The sequence below is a fragment of the Macaca mulatta genome, chromosome 5, assembly GCF_049350105.2.
Source record: "Macaca mulatta isolate MMU2019108-1 chromosome 5, T2T-MMU8v2.0, whole genome shotgun sequence".
Taxonomy (NCBI): domain Eukaryota; kingdom Metazoa; phylum Chordata; class Mammalia; order Primates; family Cercopithecidae; genus Macaca; species Macaca mulatta.
Window position 1 is genome coordinate 39,347,895 of NC_133410.1, and position 17,666 is coordinate 39,365,560.

At 37.4% G+C, this 17,666-nt stretch overlaps 1 protein-coding gene across 16 annotated transcripts in view; it reads left to right on the forward strand.

Moving 5' to 3' along the window:
- N4BP2 (NEDD4 binding protein 2) overlaps nt 1-17,666 on the forward strand; it is a 97,251-nt gene that overhangs the window by 46,599 nt on the left and 32,986 nt on the right. For all 16 annotated transcript variants that reach the window (XR_013417825.1, XR_013417824.1, XM_078003249.1 and 13 more), the window contains 5 exons: nt 915-1,039; nt 6,142-6,230; nt 8,101-8,177; nt 12,538-12,693; nt 14,619-16,996. Coding sequence is in view for 14 of the 16 variants with exons in the window: in XM_078003249.1 (XP_077859375.1) it covers nt 915-1,039; nt 6,142-6,230; nt 8,101-8,177; nt 12,538-12,693; nt 14,619-16,996 (2,825 nt within the window). In the remaining 2 variants the exon portion in view is untranslated. The remainder of the gene's footprint in view (nt 1-914; nt 1,040-6,141; nt 6,231-8,100; nt 8,178-12,537; nt 12,694-14,618; nt 16,997-17,666) is intronic.

The window sequence follows — 17,666 nt, forward strand, 5'->3', positions numbered from 1 at the left end:
TTGATGTATGCTCAGTGCTGTTTAAAACAGTGCCTGGCACTTAACAGATGCTACAGAAAGGGATATATATTTTCAGAAAAGGATAGTTAAACATTTGTTAATCTTCAAACCATTATAACGATTTTATAGTTAAGGATAAAAGGTCTTCATAACATTAAAAACAAGTTTCTGAATAATAATTTACATAAAGCAAAATAGACCTGCCTTAGGTTGGATTTTTTTGGAATTAAACTTCTGCTTAGAGTATTTTCAGTATGATTTGTTTGAATATTACAATATGTTTATTCTTTTATTTATCTATTTGTGTTTAATTTTTTCTTTCTTTCTTTCTTTCTTTCTTTTTTTTTTTTTGAGAGAGGGTCTTATTGTGTCACCCAGGCTGGAGTGCAGTGGTGCAACCTTGGCTCTCTGTAACCTAAACCTCTTGGGTTCAAGTGATCCTCCCAACTTAGCTTCCCAAGCAACTGGGATTATAGGTGCCCACTACCACACCTGCCTAATTTTTGTCTTTTTTGTGTAGTTGGGTTCTTGCTATGTTGCCCAGACTGATTTTTATTCTTTTATTTTATTTATTTATTTATTTTGAGACACAGTCTCGCCTGTTGCCCAGACTGGAATACAGTGGTGCAATCTCAGTTCACTGCAACCTCCACCTCCTGGGTTCTAGCAATTTTCATGCCTCAGCCTCTAGTAGCTGGGACTGTAGGTGCATGCCACCATACCTGGCTAATTTTTGTATTTTTAATAGTGATGGAGCTTCACCACGTTGGCCAGGCTGGCCTTGAACTCCTGGCCTCAAGTGATCTACAAAATGATAGTACTTGAATAATGTATTTGGTTTATGACTTTGAAAAAATTAGGAGAGAAAATTTAGAAGAAAAGGTAATGAAAATTATTTCATTTATCTTTCACAGGACTTTGCAAGAGGATAATCCAAGTGGAGTCATTCTTAGTACTGATGATTATTTTTATATAAATGGACAGTACCAGTTTGATGTAAAGTACTTAGGAGAAGCACATGAATGGAACCAGAATCGTGGTAAGAACAGATAATCAGATTCTGGGTAACGTTGTGAGTAATATAAAGAAAAGATTCACTTAGTATTTGTTTGTGTATTTGTTTTTTTTTTTTTTTTTTTTGAGGCAGGTTCTCGCTATGTTGCACAGGCTAGAGTGCAGTGGTGTGATCTTGGCTCACTGCAGCCTTGACTTCTGGGTTCAGGTGATCCTCCCACATTAGCCTCCCGAGTAGCTGGTACCACAGATGTGCGCCACCATCCCTGGCTAATTTTTGTATTTTTTGTAGAGACAGGATCTCACTTTGTTGTCCAGGCTGGTCTTGAACTCCTGGGCTTAAGCAATCTGCCTCTCTCAGCCTCCCAAAGTGCCGAGTTTGCAGAAGTGAGCCACTGCGCCCAGCTAAATTGGCTTAGTATTTTTTTTCGAGATGGAGTCTCGCTCTGTGCCCAGGCTGTAGTGCAGTGGTGCAATCTCGGTTCACTGCAACCTCTGCCTCCTGTGTTCAAGTGATTCTCCTGTCTCAGCTTCCTGAGTAGCTGGGATTACAGGTGCATGCCACCACACCTGGCTAATTTTTGTATTTTTTGTAGCGACAGGATTTCCCCATGTTGGCCAGGCTGGTCTCGAACTCCTGACCTTAGGTGATCCGCCTGCCTTGGTCTCCCAAAGTGCTGAGATTACAGGTGTGAGCCACCGTACCCAAGCTATAACTGTATAGTATATATAAAATTTTAACTATAATTAACATTAATTCTTGTGTTACATAGTAAGAGGTAAGTTTGTCTTATAGGGTTGTTATAAGGATTCAAATAGTTAATTTTTGTAAGGTACTTAGAATATTGTGTGGCATATTTAAGTTATCAGTAGGGATCTTTTGAGAAGTAAATCTAATTTTCTGCTTGGATCTCAGAATAGCTGTAAGGAAATTGCACTTGTTTCCTATGCTCTGGTTACTGTTGTCTTTTTTTTTTTTTTTGACACAGAGTCTTGCTGTGTCGCCTGGCTGCAGTGCAGTGGTGTGATCTCGGCCCACTGCAACGTCAGCCTCCCACGTTCAAGCAATTCTCATGCCTCAGCCTCCCAGCCTGAGTAGTTGGGACTATAGGCGTGTGCCACCATGCCTGGCTAATTTTTGTATTTTTAGTAGAGATGGGGTTTTGCCATATTGGCCAGAGCCAGGCTTGTCTCGGACGCCTGTCCTGAAGTGGTCTGCCTACCTCGGCCTCCCAAAGTGTTGGGATTACAGGTTTGAGCCACCATGCCCAGCCTGGTTACTGCTTTCTAAAATCAAATTTGAACCACTAGAAATGGAGTTTGACCAGTTAACCACTGGTCTTCGTTAGATTGGTTTACTCTTTTTTTTTTTTTTTTTTGAGACCAAGTCTCACTCTGTTGCCCAGGCTGGAGTGCAGTGGCTCAATCTCGGCTCACTGCAACCTCTGCCTCCCGGGTTCAAGCGATTCTCCTGCCTTAGCCTCCTCCTGAGTAGCTGTGATTACAGGCGCATTCTACCGTGCCTGGCTAATTTTTGTATTTTTAGTAGAGACGGGTTTCACCGTGTTGGCCAGGCTGGTCTTGAATGCCTGACCTTGTGATTTACCTGCCTCGGTCTCCCAAAGTGCTGGGATTACAGGCATGAGCCAGTATGCCTGGCGATTGGTTTACTTTTTATAGAAGATAGTGTGAGAATAAAAACGACTCTCTATAAACTGAATCTGTAGGGACATCATAGGTAAAAATTTAGTTTCCTTGCTAGCATAACTGTCTATTCAGTGAAGGTGGTTTTATCATTAAATGTTTATTTGCATAGTTTGAATTTTCTATGGAGAATCTTATTAAGATATAGGGACTATATTTTCCTCAGGTTTTTTTCTTTTTGAGACAGAGTCCTGGTCTGTCGCTAGGCTGGAATGCGGTGGCTTGATCTCAGCTCACTGTAATGTCTGCCTCCTGGGTTTAAGCAATTCTGCTGCCTCAGCCTCCTGAGTAATGGGGACTACAGGCATAGGCCACCATGCCCAGCTAATTTTTGTATTTTTAGTACAGACAGGGTTTCACCATGTTGGCCAGGATGGTCTCGATCTCTTGACTTCGTGATCCGCCTATCTCGGCCTCCCAAAGTGCTGGGATTACAGGCATGAGCCACCGCACCTGGCCCTCAGTCTTTTATGATAAGTGTACTATAAAGGTGATTATTGGGTTTGCCATCTTCAGACATTGTTAACTTTTTATATATTCATTTTTGAACTAAAGATTAAGAATTCAGGAATCTGAAAATACCAACATAACTAAAACCAAAGGAGGCAGTATGATTTGGTGATGAAGATCACCCTTGGATTCACCAGTTACTAGCTATATGATCTTGTGCAAGTTATTTATACTTTCCAAGGCCCAGTGTCCCCTTTGTGAAAGGGAATAATAATACTTAACTCCTAGGATTGTTGTGAAAGTTAAGTGAAGGTAAAAAGTGTTAGCATTGGCTGGGCGCAGTGGCTCACGCCTGTAATTCCAGCACTTTGGGAGGCTTAGGCAGATGGATCACCTGAGGTCAGGAGTTCGAGACCAGCCTGGCCAACATGGCGTGACCCCATCTCTACTAAAAATACAAAAATTAACCAGGCATGATGGTGCACACCTGTAATCCCAGCTATTTGGGAGGCTGAGGCAGGAGAATCGCTTGAGCCTGGGAGGTAGAGGTTGCAGTGAGCCAAGATCCCACCACTGCACTCCAGTCTGAGTGACAGAGCGAGACTCTGTCTCAAAAAAAAAAAGTGTTAGCATGGTTCAGCATGCCATTATAACAGCAACAATAATATATGTTAATAGGTGGAATTCATTTTAAAACTGCTTTGTTAAGACAAAATTCATGTACGATACAAATCATCCATTTAAATTGTACAATTCAATGGTTTTTAGAACTTAATATTCAGGGCTGTGCATTCGTCAATACACTCTATTTAATTTGGCTTTGCTGCAACTTTTAGAACACACTAAATTTTAGAACATTTTTATCATCTCAGAAAGATTCTGTACCTATTCACAGTCACTCTTCATTTCTCTCTAGTCTGTGTTTTGTCACTATAGATAATTTGCCTATTCTGGACCTTTCCTACAACATGTGGACTTTTGTGATTGGCTTCTTTCACTTAGCATAATGTTTTCAAGCTTCATCCATGTTGTAGCATGTGTTTCATTCCTTTTTATGGATCAGTAAGATTCCATTGGGTGGATATATCACATTTTGTTAATTTGTTCATCAATTAGTAGACATTTGCATTGTTTTCACTTTTTGGCTATTAAGAACACTGCTGCTATAAACAAACACACATGTCTATGTCTGATCTTTCTAGGAACTGCCATGCTGTTTTCCAAAGCAATCACACCTTTTTATGTTTCCTCTAATAATTTATGAGGGTTTCAACTTTTCCACATCCTCACCAACACTTGTTATTGTCCGTTTTTTTGATTATTCCTATTCTGGTAGGTGTGAAGTGGTATCTCATTGTGCTTTCAATTTACTTTTCTCTGATGGCTGATGAAGTGGAACATCTTTTTGTGCGTTTATTGGCCATTTGTATATCTTCTCTGGAGAAATGTCTATTCATATTTGCTCTGTCGCTCAGGCTGGAGTGCAGTGGCACGATCTTGACTCATTGCAACCTCCACCTCCTGGGTTCAAGTGGTTCTTGTGCCTCGGCTTCCTGAGTAGCTGGGATTACAGGTGTGTGCCACCATCCCTGGCTAATTGTATTTTTAGTACAGACACGGTTTCACTATGTTGGCCAGGATGGTCTAGAACTCCTGACCTCAGGTGATTCGCCTGCCTCAGTCTCCCAGAGTGCTGGGATCATAGGTGTGAGGTACCATGCCCAGCCTCTTTTGCCCATTTTTAAATTGGTTGTTTCATTAGTGAGTTATTAGAGACTGGGCAGAACTTTGAAAACTTCCAAATAATTACTTGTAAGACTTACTTGTTGTGGTACATCATTAATTTCCTGTATGGTCTAATTCCTTTGGAAGAAAGGTAAGAAAATCCCTTGTGCAACAGTGTATTATAATATTTTCTTTATTTCAGGTCATTACATTTTGTGTGTATTTGTCCATTTGGGTTTGTTGTTTATTTTTAAGCTTTAGTTTTGAATATTAGATTTATGGAAAAGTTGCAGAGATACTATGGAAAGCTTCTGTATACCCTTCACTAATTTATCCTTCATGTTAACATCTAATATAACTAGGATACATTTGTCAAAACTAAGAAATTGGTTTATTATTATTAACTAAACTCCAAACTATAGTTTGATTTTAATTTTTCTACTCAAGGTATTTCTCTCTTGCTTGACAGTCTTAATATGTGGGTATTTTTTTTTTTTTTGGAACGGAGTCTTACTCTGTCACCCAGGCTGGAGTGCAATGGCGTGGTCTCAGCTCACTGCAACCTTTGCATACTGGGTTCAAGCTATTCTCCCGCCTCAGCCTCCCAAGTAGCTGGGACTCACATGCGTGCACCACACCTGGCTAATTTTTGTATTTTTAGTAGAGACGGGGTTTCAGTATGTTGGCCAGGTTGGTCTTGGACTCCTGACCTCATGATCTGCCTGCCTTGGCCTCCCAAAGTTCTGGGATTACAGGCGTTAGCCACTGCACCCGGCCTTGTTTTGTATTTTTTAGGCAGAGTCTCACTCTGTTGCCCAGGCTGGAGTGCAGTGGCACGATCTTGGCTCACGGCAAACTCCACCTCCTGGTTTCAAGTGATTCTCTTATCTCAGCCTCTTGAGTAGCTGGGACTACAGGTGGGCACCACCAAGCCCAAATAATTTTTGTTTTTTTAGTAGAGATGGGATTTCACCATATTGGCCAGGTTGGTTTTGAACTCCTGACCTCAAGTGATCCACCTGCTTTGGCTTCCCAAAGTGCTGGGATTATGGGCATGAGCCACCATGCCCAGTCAACCTGTACTTACTTAATTTTTATGTCCCCAAAGGGATATTTAGAAGTTGAGCAGTGAGTAAAATTAGCGCATCTGTGTTTTTCAAATTATGAAAACATCAGATTTTTTGAAAATCATAATACTTAAATATTGTTATTTAAAAATGATTTTTAATTATCTGTTATGTTTTTCAGCAAAGGAAGCATTTGAGAAGAAGATATCTCCTGTAATTATAGATAATACAAACCTACAGGCATGGGAAATGAAACCATATGTTGCTTTGGTTAGTACCATAAGTTGTCATAAGTTTATAACAGATCATATGCAGTTATTGGGGAACATTAATTATGAAAGTGAGTCTGAAGCACTTAAGAATCTCAGAATCTTGGATAGTCTGTAACTGAGCTTTCTTTGGTCTTCAGGAAAATGAGGAAATTAGGCCATTTAGCTGAGTTTTTCCATAAAGGTAAATTTTTAAATTCTGAAATTCAATTTTTAAACTCTAAGTTAAAATTTTTTTTTTGAGTCTTTCATGAAAAGATAGTGGTACTAAATTATAGTTTTTTTGTACATATGTTATATATATTTATTTCATTTTCCTCATACTTAGCAGAATCAAAATTTGTTGGTCCTTTGTTTTTCCCCAAATTTCTTTTGAAATTTTGCTGTTCTGAGAAATTCAGCAATCTGTAAACTCAGCTATTCTCTCTAAATTTGCCAGATTTCTTTTACTATCTAAATCCTTTCCGTTTACCTGACCTATACCTAATCCTCTTTCCCTCTTTGCTCTTTTTTGCCCAGCTTTTTTTTTTTTTTTTTTTTTTTTTTTGGTGAAACTGAGCTTCGCTCTTGTTGCCCAGGCTGGAGTGCAATGGTGTGATCTCAGCTCACTGCAACCTCCGCCTCCTGGGTTCAAGCGATTCTCCTGCCTCAGCCTCCTGAGAAACTGGGATTACAGGTGCCCGCCACCACGCCCAGCTAATTTTTTGTATTTTTAGTATAGATGGGGTTTCACCATGGTGGCCAGGCTGGTCTTGAACTCCTGACCTCAGTTAATCCATCCACTTCGGTCTTGCAAAGTGTTGGGATTATGGGTGTGAGCCAACATGTCCGGCTGAAAATTCTTTATCTTCCTTTTTTTTTTTTTTGAGATGGAATCTTGTTCTGTTGCCCATGCTGGAGTACAGTGGTGTGATCTCAGCTCACTGCAAGCTCCGCCTCCCGGATTCATGCCATTCTCCTGCCTCAGCCTCCTGAGTAGCTGGGACTACAGGCGCCTGCCACCATGCCCGGCTAATTTTTTGTATTTTTAGTAGAGACGGGGTTTCACCGTGTTAGCGAGGATGGTCTCGATCTCCTGACCTCGTGATCCACCCGCCTCGGCCTCCCAGTGTGCTGGGATTACAGGCGGGAGCCACTACGCCCAGCCTATCTTCCTTTCTTAACATTTTTTAAGAACTGTCTGTCATTAACACATGTAGAATTTATAAAATTACTGTGTAGTATTTTCATCTTGTGGTTATACCTTCACTTATTTAGTCAGTTCTATATTAATAGCCACATGGTTATTTGTATTCTTTTGATGTTACAAATAGTGGAAAACTGGCTATCCTGGCGTATATCTAATATATGTATTTTTTTTTTTTGGAGACAGAGTTTCGCTCTTGTTGCCCAGGCTGGAGTGCAATGGCACAATCTCGGCTCACTGCAACCTCTGCCTCCCAGGTTCAAGCGATTTACCTACCTCAGCCTCCCTAGTAGCTGGGATTACAGGCATGTACCACCATGCCCGGCTAATTTTGTATTTTTAGTGGAGATGGGCTTTGTCCATGTTGGTCAGGCTGGTCTTGAACTCCCGACCTCAGGTGATCCGCCCGCCTTGGCCTCCCAAAGTGCTGGGATTACAGGCATGAGCCACCGCTCCTGGCCTAATATATGTATTATATAAATAAATGCTCTTATATAAGTATTTATCAGTAGTATAAATTTCTAATAGTTAATTGCTAGGTTAAAGTGATTGTATATTTTGCCATTTTAACATGCTCATCAAGATGAGATAATCTTTACGTTTAAAATGCTATAAATTTAGAAACAATAATTTTAATTTCTTGGAAGTATCTATTTTAAAATGTTTTTGTCTTTGTTGTATGTAGTCTCAGAAACACAAATACAAAGTCCTTTTTCGGGAACCAGACACATGGTGGAAGTTTAAACCAAAGGAACTTGCAAGGTAAAACTTGGAGGCTACGTAACATGCTTTTTATATAACAGCAGACAGAGAGGGTCCATCTAGATTTTTCCCCTTGTAAATGATGAATGAATTGATTAGACTGTATTTAATTTCTATTGCTTACAACTTTTTGTCTAGTTTTATGAAGAGTTTGTGTTTCTAAAATTGAGTTAATTTACAGTAAAAATTCCCCTTGTATTATATATTCTGTCCCTTATTACCTTTTTTGAGTTCTTATTATTTATTTATTTATTTATTTAAATATAGAGACAGGGTCTTGCCATGTTACCCAGGCTGGTCTTGAACTCCTGGCCTCAAGTGATCCTCCTGCCTCTGCCTCCCAAAGTGCTGGGACCACAGGTGTGAGCCACTATGCCCAGCCTATACTTTATTACTTTGAATCATATGTTAATATCTGAAACTAGAACGGACCCTAGGATTTGGCATACCTGAACCATGTGCTACTGGGAGGGGCAGACTGTTGTAGCTGCTTAGTGACTTAGAGCACTGGAAGGTAGTACGAATGTAGAGATGGAAAAAGTAGCAAATATCCAGCTGTCCAGGTATCTCACTCCATGCCTGCCTCCCCCTATGGCTATACTTTTTTCTTTATTCAGTTGCTTGACTTGAATAAAAATGTCAGTCAAGGCATGGACATACAGTGTGTTTTGCTTTGTGTTCTATATTTCCATAGAGATAGCCCTAACTTCATTTTGGTTAGGTAATTTTTTTTCTTGGCAATTTCAACTAATTTTAGTACTAAAGGACAACCTAATTTTAGTATATTCACAGTGTTGTGTGATCATCACCCCTATGTAATTTCAGAACTTTTCCATTTTCTCCAAAGAAGCCTTATGCCTACAAGCAGTTACTCTGGTTCCCCCCTCCTCTTGGCAACTACTAATGTGTGTTCTGTATTTATGGGTTTTCCTGTTGTGTATACTGCATATAAATGGAACGTATAATATGTGGCCATTTGTGTCTGGCATCTTTTCACTTAGCATAATGTTTTTAAGGCTCATCCATGTTGTAGCATGTATCACTACTTCCTTTTCATTTCCTTTTGATAGATTACTGAGTTTGGTTTTCTAATATTTCATTTAGGATTTTTGCATCTTTATAAGTGAATGAGATTGACTACAGTTTTTTATTCCTTGACTTGTCTTACCTGACTTTGCGGATCATAACATTAATTGGGAAGTATCTCCTCTTTTCTTCTTTTCTAGGTTTATCTAAGTTTGAATGTTAGAATTTACTTAAAAAATTCTCTGGATCTGATGTTTTCTTCGTGAGAATGTTCATTTGGAATTTTTCCTTTACAGCAACATTTCCGAATTTATTAAGACTTTATTAAAGCAATTATAATCGTCTCTTACTGTTTACACATCTACTGTGTTAGCAGTTAAGTTCCCTCCTGCAATCTTAGTATGTTTATATTATCTTCCCTCCTTTTTTCTTTATTGTTCTCATCAGAGATCAGATTTTGTTTTAATTAGCCTTTTCAGATAAACAAGTCTCAGCTTTATTTGAACTCCATTGTAAGTTTTTTGATGTTTAATTTCTGCTTCTCATTATTCTACCTTTATTGCTTTAAAAATCAGTTTTGCTTTTTTATTCTCTTGTGTTTTAAACTTCTCTACTTGAAGGTTTAGGTCATTTTCTAATATGACATTTGATGTTAAAATTTCCCTATGTATGCCAGGTGTGGTGGCTCCCACCTGTGATCCCAGTACTTTGGGAAGCTGAGGCAGGAGGATTTCTTGAGACCAGGAGTTTGAGACTAGCCTGGGCAACAGAATGGGACCCTGACTCTACAAAAAATAAAAAAATTAGCTGGGTATGGTGGCATGGGCCTGTGGTCCCAGATGCTGAGGTGGCAGGATCGCTGTAGCCTGGGAGGTCGAGGCTGTGGTGAGCCGTGATTGCACCATTGCACTCCAGCCTGGGCAACAGAGTGAGACTCTGTCTCCCAATAAAATAAAATTTTCCTATGTATTATTTTAGCTGCTCTCAGAATTTTAATATATAATACTTTATTTTTGTTTTATTTAGTTATTTTCTAGTTTGCATTATGATTAATTTCGTCCTTTAGCTCTTGGGTTATTTAGTACTGTGTTTTTAAATTTCTGAACAGATGGGTGTTTTGTCTTTTATAAAAATTGGTTTTCAACTTAACTACAGTAGGTCAGGTTGTGTAGTTTGTGTGATACTAATTCACTGATATTTTAAAGATTTTTTTGGCCTACTTAAGTGTTGATTTTTTATACATTTCATATTTGCTTGATAAGAATGTATATGATTACAATGTGTCAATATATCCATTAAATCATGCTTCTTGTTACTCATATCTCCTATATTTGAGGGATGAATGTTGAAATCTCCCTTTATTTTGTTGAACATGTGATTTCTCCTTATAATTCTGCCTACGTTTGCTTTATATATTTAGAGGGTAGTTTTTGAAATGTATACAAACTTAAGATTTTTATATTATCCTAATAATTGAATCTTTTATTATTTTCTGGTGATTTTTGTTGTCTTTAGTAGTGATTTTTGTTGTAAAGTGTAATTGGTCTAATACTGATAGACCTATATCAACTTCCTTTTAGTTAGTATTTATTTCTTTTTTCATACTTTTACTTTGAATGTTTTTGTTAGATGTATCTCTTGTAAGCACGATGGCTGGATTTTTTGAAATCCACTCTGTCCACCTTGACTTTTAACTGATAAACTTAGTTCTTTTATGGTTATTTTGGTTATTCATATAATTGATCTTGTTTCTTACAATTATGCATATAATTGATCTTGTCTCATTCTGTGCTTTTTGTTTATCTCACATTTTCTGTGATTGTTCTTCTAATATAGAAAATGATGTAGTTGGATTTTTTTTCCTATCATGCCTTATTTAAAATTTTTAAAATTGTTTCCAAATTTTTTAATTAAATTTTTTTCTTCTCTACTAATTTGGAAATCATATACACTATTTTTGTTCTTTTAGTGGTTACCTTACAAGTTTTATCATGCAGACTTTAAATCTAAAGTCAAACCATTTTCTTGGCTTTCCTCCTCACACATATGAAGACTTTAAAACATTTTAATTCTGATACTTGCCTCCCTCTCAGTTTACATGCTCTCATTGTCCAGAGTATACAGGTAGTGTTTGTTTTCACTTATTCATCTAGTTATTGCTTTCTGCTTCATTTTTTTCTTGCATCATATACCTTTCATCTGGGAATTTCCTTCTGCCTGATGTTCATCTTTGAGAATTTTCTTTACAGTAAGGGTCTGCTTGGTGTCAAATTCTTTTTTTAAAATCTGCAAATCTTTTTATTGCCCTCATTCTTGTAAGATACTTTTGCTGGATATGTATATTCTATACTGACAGTTATTTTCTGTTGTTGAAGATAACACTTAACTCCCTTCTGACTTACATTATTATTGTTGTTAAGTCAGCTGTCATTCTAATAATTTCTTTGTAGATAACTAGTTTTAAAATGATTTTTTTTAAATTTCTGGTTGCTTTTAATATCATCTCTTTGTCTTTGGTGAATGACAATTTCAGTACTATGTTTCTAGTTATGGATTTCTTATTTTTTATCTTGTTTGGCATTTGTTGGCTTCTGAAATTAAGGGATTGGTATTTTTCATCAGTTCTGGAAAATTCTCAGCATTTTTCTTTACATTGCTTCCGTCCCATGCGTTCTCTTCTCTTTCCGGGACTTAGATTAGATGTATACTAGAACTTTTGGCTCTGGCTCCTATGACTCTTAACCTCTCTTTCATATTTTCTATCTCTTTGCTTCTCTGTGATCTGAAACCAGACAAGATCGAGGTAGGTAAATATGAAAGCCAGATTTCCCAACTGGCAAATGCATATATTATCCCTGGGATCCAGACACAAAGCCTTGAATTCAACCCAAGACAGGAGAGTTGCAATTGAGATGTTTTCATAACATCTGGCCTCCTGGCAGAGATAAACCTAGATGCTGTGTGAAAGTACTCCCGAGTTGAAGGCCTCAGAATTCTCATGTATTAAGTTCAACCAAATATGAGCTTATAATAAAAAACATTTTTTAAAAAGCCACCATGAGTGAAAACACAAACAACAAACTTCATATTTGAACCTCTAGAAACTTCAAATACTAGAATTTTCTTTCTTTCTTTGAACTTAAAGTGTATAATTTAAGAAATCCTTAATAAAATGAAAATTAGGATCGATTCATATATATTGTGGTCACAATAAAGCAGCTTTGATATTCTTATCTATTAGAAATATATTATTGTTTTTCTGGACATATGTTCTGATTTTTAAAAATTTAATTATCAATATTCCTTCAACCCTTTTCTCCCCTGGAATTTTCAGGCGTAACATTCACGGGGTAAGCAAAGAAAAAATAACAAGAATGTTGGAACATTATCAACGTTTTGTTTCAGTGCCAATAATTATGAGTTCTTCGGTTCCAGAGAAAATTGAACGTATTGAGTTGTGTGCATATTCTTGTGAGGATAGAAGCACTAGGTAGGTTAAAATGCCTTATGTACGAAATTCAATTTGAAATACAATTTTTAAAAAGTATAATTTTGGAGCGTGTGGAATCATTGCTGATAAACTTTAAAAATAAGGTGGAGTTGGCCAGGTGTGGTGGCTCACACCTGTAATCCTGGCAGTTTGGGAGGCTGAGGCAGGTGGATCATCTGAGGTCAGGAGTTCGAGACGAGCCTGACCAACATGGAGAAACCCCATCTCTACCAAAAGTACAAAATTAGCCGGGCTGGTGGTGCATGCCTGTAATCTCAGCTGCTTAGGAGGCTGAGGTAGGAGAATCACTTGAACCCGGGAGGCGGAGGTTGCAGTTAGCACCATCGAGATCGCACCATTGCATTCCACCCTGGGCAACAAGAGCGAAACTCCATCTCAAAAAAATAAATAAAATAAAAAAATAAATAGGGTGGACTTTTGTTATTTATAAGGGTTTACTTATAGTCTTACCTGGGGTGGGATGTATGTAGTTAGCAAGAGAAGTACAAGTTCATATGGGAGATGACATGATGGTTCTTTTGTTGTCCTAGAGTTTTGCGAGTCCATGATTATGCTGTGAATTCTCCTGCCAGTTTTATGTGACGCTCGCTGCTAAACCAGTATTTCCCTTATCTTCTTGCTGTTTTATATCCACTTAAATCACTTCTTAATTTCCTTAAGTTTTAATGAAAATATTCTTTCAAGCTAGTGTTATAAAAATTATTAACGGTACACTTTTACCAAGTAATACAAGTCGTGGCCTTCTGACAGTTTGCAATCCGAGGTAGCACTGATTCTGTTTAGCAGTGAGGACACATAAACAATTGAATAAATAAAAATAGCATTAATTGACCGAGTAAAGAAGAAACCAGATATATGTAGAGGTCTGAATTATCCATATGTTATGATGGTAAGGGATAAAAAGGAGTTGGGAATGGGAAAGACAAAATTTATAAATGCTTTTTTAAATTGAGAAACAGTGTTGCAAAGTAGTTAAGATCATGAACTCTTGAACTATGTTTCCTGGGTTCAAAAATCCCAAAGCTTTGTAATCTTTGGCAAGTTACAAAATCTCTCTGTACTTCAGTTCTTCATTTCTAAAATGCCAGTAATACTCTGCTCATAAAAATCTTATAAGGATTATGAATTAGTACATGCAAGGGACTTAGAGTTGTATCATCATCTAACACATAGAAAACTCAGTGTTAGGTATGAGTTCACTTAGGAAGGCATCCTGTCAGAGTTGGGACTTCGAGCACTCCTGAAGTTAAAAAAAAAAAGGAAAATGCGTTGACAAATTTAATCTGGAAAAATTAACTGAAGTTGAGAGTAAAATGATTTGCACAAGTGCTCTGAGTCTGAAATTAACATTAAGTATGGCTTTAAAAAATCTTACCAAATGACATTTCAAATGAAAGCTCTTTTTCTCTCATTTCTCTTAATTGGGCAAATAGCGTTTGTTGGCCCTTTGTGACTTTGTAAATGAAGCTTCCTCTGTATCAAATGACAGGTACACAGTATAGAGGCAGACCTATTTTACATATGCTTAGCTATGTAAAACTAAAGTCAGAAAGAAGCCAGGAAAGTGGTGTCCTCTCCTGGGAACAAATTCAGAGCTTTAACTTTAATGCATAATTAACACCTAAACTGAAAATCTCATATGTACTATTCAATTCAAAAAAAAGTTTGAGTGCTTCATATATGCCAAGCATCATGCTAGGTAATGGGGTTACAACAAAGTAATGTGTTCATAGTGATCAAAGATCACTATGATCAAAATTAGCTTTTATAATTTTAATGTAGTTTATTTATAAAATTTTCAGAATAACTGTTAAGTGCCCTGACAATTAATGCTTCTTTAAATCATAGTATTGATGGCAGCATTAAGAGACTTTCTCATGATACTCTTTAAAATAATCTTACAGCCCAAGAGACAATGAAGATACTATCTCTGAAAAAGAAGAAAATGTTTTATCTTCATCTTTGAAGCATCTAGATTTCATTGAAGAGAAGAATCTTGATGTAACCAAAGAAACGGTGTTACCCGAGAATGTTACATATCTCTCTAATGCAGATTTAAACAAAAGAAGAAAAGAAATAAGTGATATGAATCCTAGCATTCAAAGTGCTTTAATTCTGGAAACTCCACACATGTATTTTTCTGACTCTGAAAGCAAACTACAAGTAACAGACAAAAGTGAAGAAGAGCAAATAGAAATGGTGGCTGTAAAAGGGTATAGTAAAACTGACACAGATAGTTCTATGGAGAGAGTATCACCTAGTACTTGCTATAGTGAAAATAATCAAGAAGACTGTGATCTTGCAAATACCGAACCACTTCAAAATGAAAAACCCTCACCTGGTGAAATAGTGGAAGAAAGAGCAACAGTAAAGAAAAAAGCCTTTGGGAAACAAAAAAGCAAATCAACTTTGGAAAAGTTCCCAAGACATGAGCTGTCAAATTTTGTTGGTGACTGGCCAGTTGATAAGACTATTGGTCAGAGGACAAAAAGGAATAGAAAAACGGAAAAAACTTCATCTGTACAAAATGACAAAAAGTATAATTACCCTCAGTCACACAAAGTATTAGTTAACAGTTTATCTGTGAATATAGATTGTGTCCAGCAACGAGGATCTCCACATGAAAGTGTAGAGGATGGCAGAAAGTCACAGTGTGATGATGCTTCAGAGCCACTCAGTAGCTACAAATATGATGCTTATAAAAATATTGAAAAAAACTCATTCAACATTGTGGGTGACTGGCCTGCGTCTGATTCTTTAGCTCAGAGGGAACACAGATCAAGAATGCCAAAGACTGGTTTCAGTGAGCCCAACCTAGAAATTGGAACAAATGGCAAAATGAATGAAATATCATTATCTACAGCACATGAGGCCTGTTGGGGCACAAGCCCTCAAAAACTAAAGACATCGAGTAGCTCCAATTTAGGAAGTTCTGAAATGCTACCCAGTGAAATGACCTGTGAGAGTCAGACCTGTCTAAGTACAAAGAGTCATGGGCAACACACATCATTGCCTCTTACTTTTACCAATAGTGCACCAACTATTTCTGGAGTAGTGGAACCAGAAACATTAGCTGAATGTCAAGAGCATATGCCTAAGAGAGACCCTGGAAAAGAAGTGGGCATGTGTACCCAGACTGAACCACAGGATTTTGCTCTTTTATGGAAAATAGAAAAGAATAAAATTAGCATTTCAGATTCTATCAAAGTATTAACAGGAAGATTAGATGGATTTAAGCCGAAAGTTTCCAGTATTAACACAAAATCAGGTGTTCAAGAAGCAATTCCATATAGAGTAATGTATGATAAAAGCACGTTTGTTGAAGAAAGTGAGCTTACCAGTGCAGATGAATCTGAAAATCTTAACATTCTTTGTAAACTGTTTGGATCCTTTTCATTAGAAGCCCTGAAAGACTTATATGAGAGGTGTAATAAAGATATTATTTGGGCCACAAGTCTTTTGTTGGATTCTGAAACTAAGTTATGTGAGGATACAGAGTTTGAGAATTTCCAAAAATCGTGCGATGGATCACAAATTGGGCCTTTTTCTCTGGGGTTGAATTTGAAAGAAATTATTAGCCAAAGAGGAACTTTAGAGAATTCTAATTCTCCTGTGCCAGAGTTTAGCCATGGGATTGGTATTAGTAATGCTAACTCACAGTCTGCTTGTGATGCAGAAAGAGGAAACTCAGAGCAGACGGAAATGAGAGCTGTTACTCCTGAAAACCATGAATCAATGACAAGTATACTTCCCAGTGCTGCTGTGAGTCTAAAGAATAATGACGACGTACTTCCTAACAGCCAGGCAGAACTTTTATATAGCAGTAAGCAGTCCTTTCCAGGTATTCCAAAAGCTACTACTACAGATATGAGTGAAACAGAAAAAAACCTAGTAGTCACAGAGGCTGGAGACAACATACATTCTCCTTCACATTTTTCTGATATTTTTAACTTTGTATCTAGTACTTCAAATCTTGAATTCAATGAAGAAATTTATTTTGCTGACTCTCTTGAAATAAAGAGAAATGAAAAATTTCCAAAGGATTATGTGAAATTTTCAGATGCAGAAGAATTTATGAATGAAGATGAGAAGGAAATGGAGGAAATTCTAATGGCAGGAAGTAGTTTATCAGCTGGAGTTAGTGAGGAAGATAATACCGAGATATTGAATCCCACTCCAGCGATGGCCAAATCTCTGACTATAGACTGTCTGGAATTGGCATTACCGCCTGAACTGGCTTTTCAACTTAATGAATTATTTGGTCCTGTTGGTATTGATTCAGGTGAGGAAAAAGTAAATGACCATGTGTGTGTCTTTGTGTGACTAGACTATAGAGGCTTCTATTTTTTTTTTTCCCCCTGAGGCAGAGTCTCGCTCTGTTGCCCAGGCTAGAGTGCAGTGCCTCAGTCTCAGCTCACTGCAACCTCCGCCTCCCAGGCTCAAGTGATTCTCCCGCCTCAACCTCCAGAGTAGCTGGGATTATAGGAATGTACCACCATACCTGGCTAGAGAGTTCTATTTTGATTGTAAAATTATTTTCTATGTTAACTGAAATGCAAAAGTAATTTTATGTTGTCTAACTTCACGTAGTGCCTTATTTTTGACACATTTCTGGAGACCTTTAAGAAATATAATTGGAATAAATAGAGAATATTTATATGGAGTTTGTATTTATCCCATGCATAGTTTGAACGTTTTCTCTGGTGTTTACTTCACACCTGATTGTACGGATGAACCTTTTAAAATCCTTTGGTGCTACTCCAGTTACGTTTAAGACAAGATTAATTTTTTTAGAGCATATTTATTGAAAAGTCTTGATTAACAGAAATGAATAAAGTAAACATATTTAGACTCATGGAAAGGAATAACTTAAATAGATTTACTATGAAGCTTTGTATGACTGCAGTAGTCAAGAAGTGTGAAGACAGTAACATAGCATATAACATAAATAA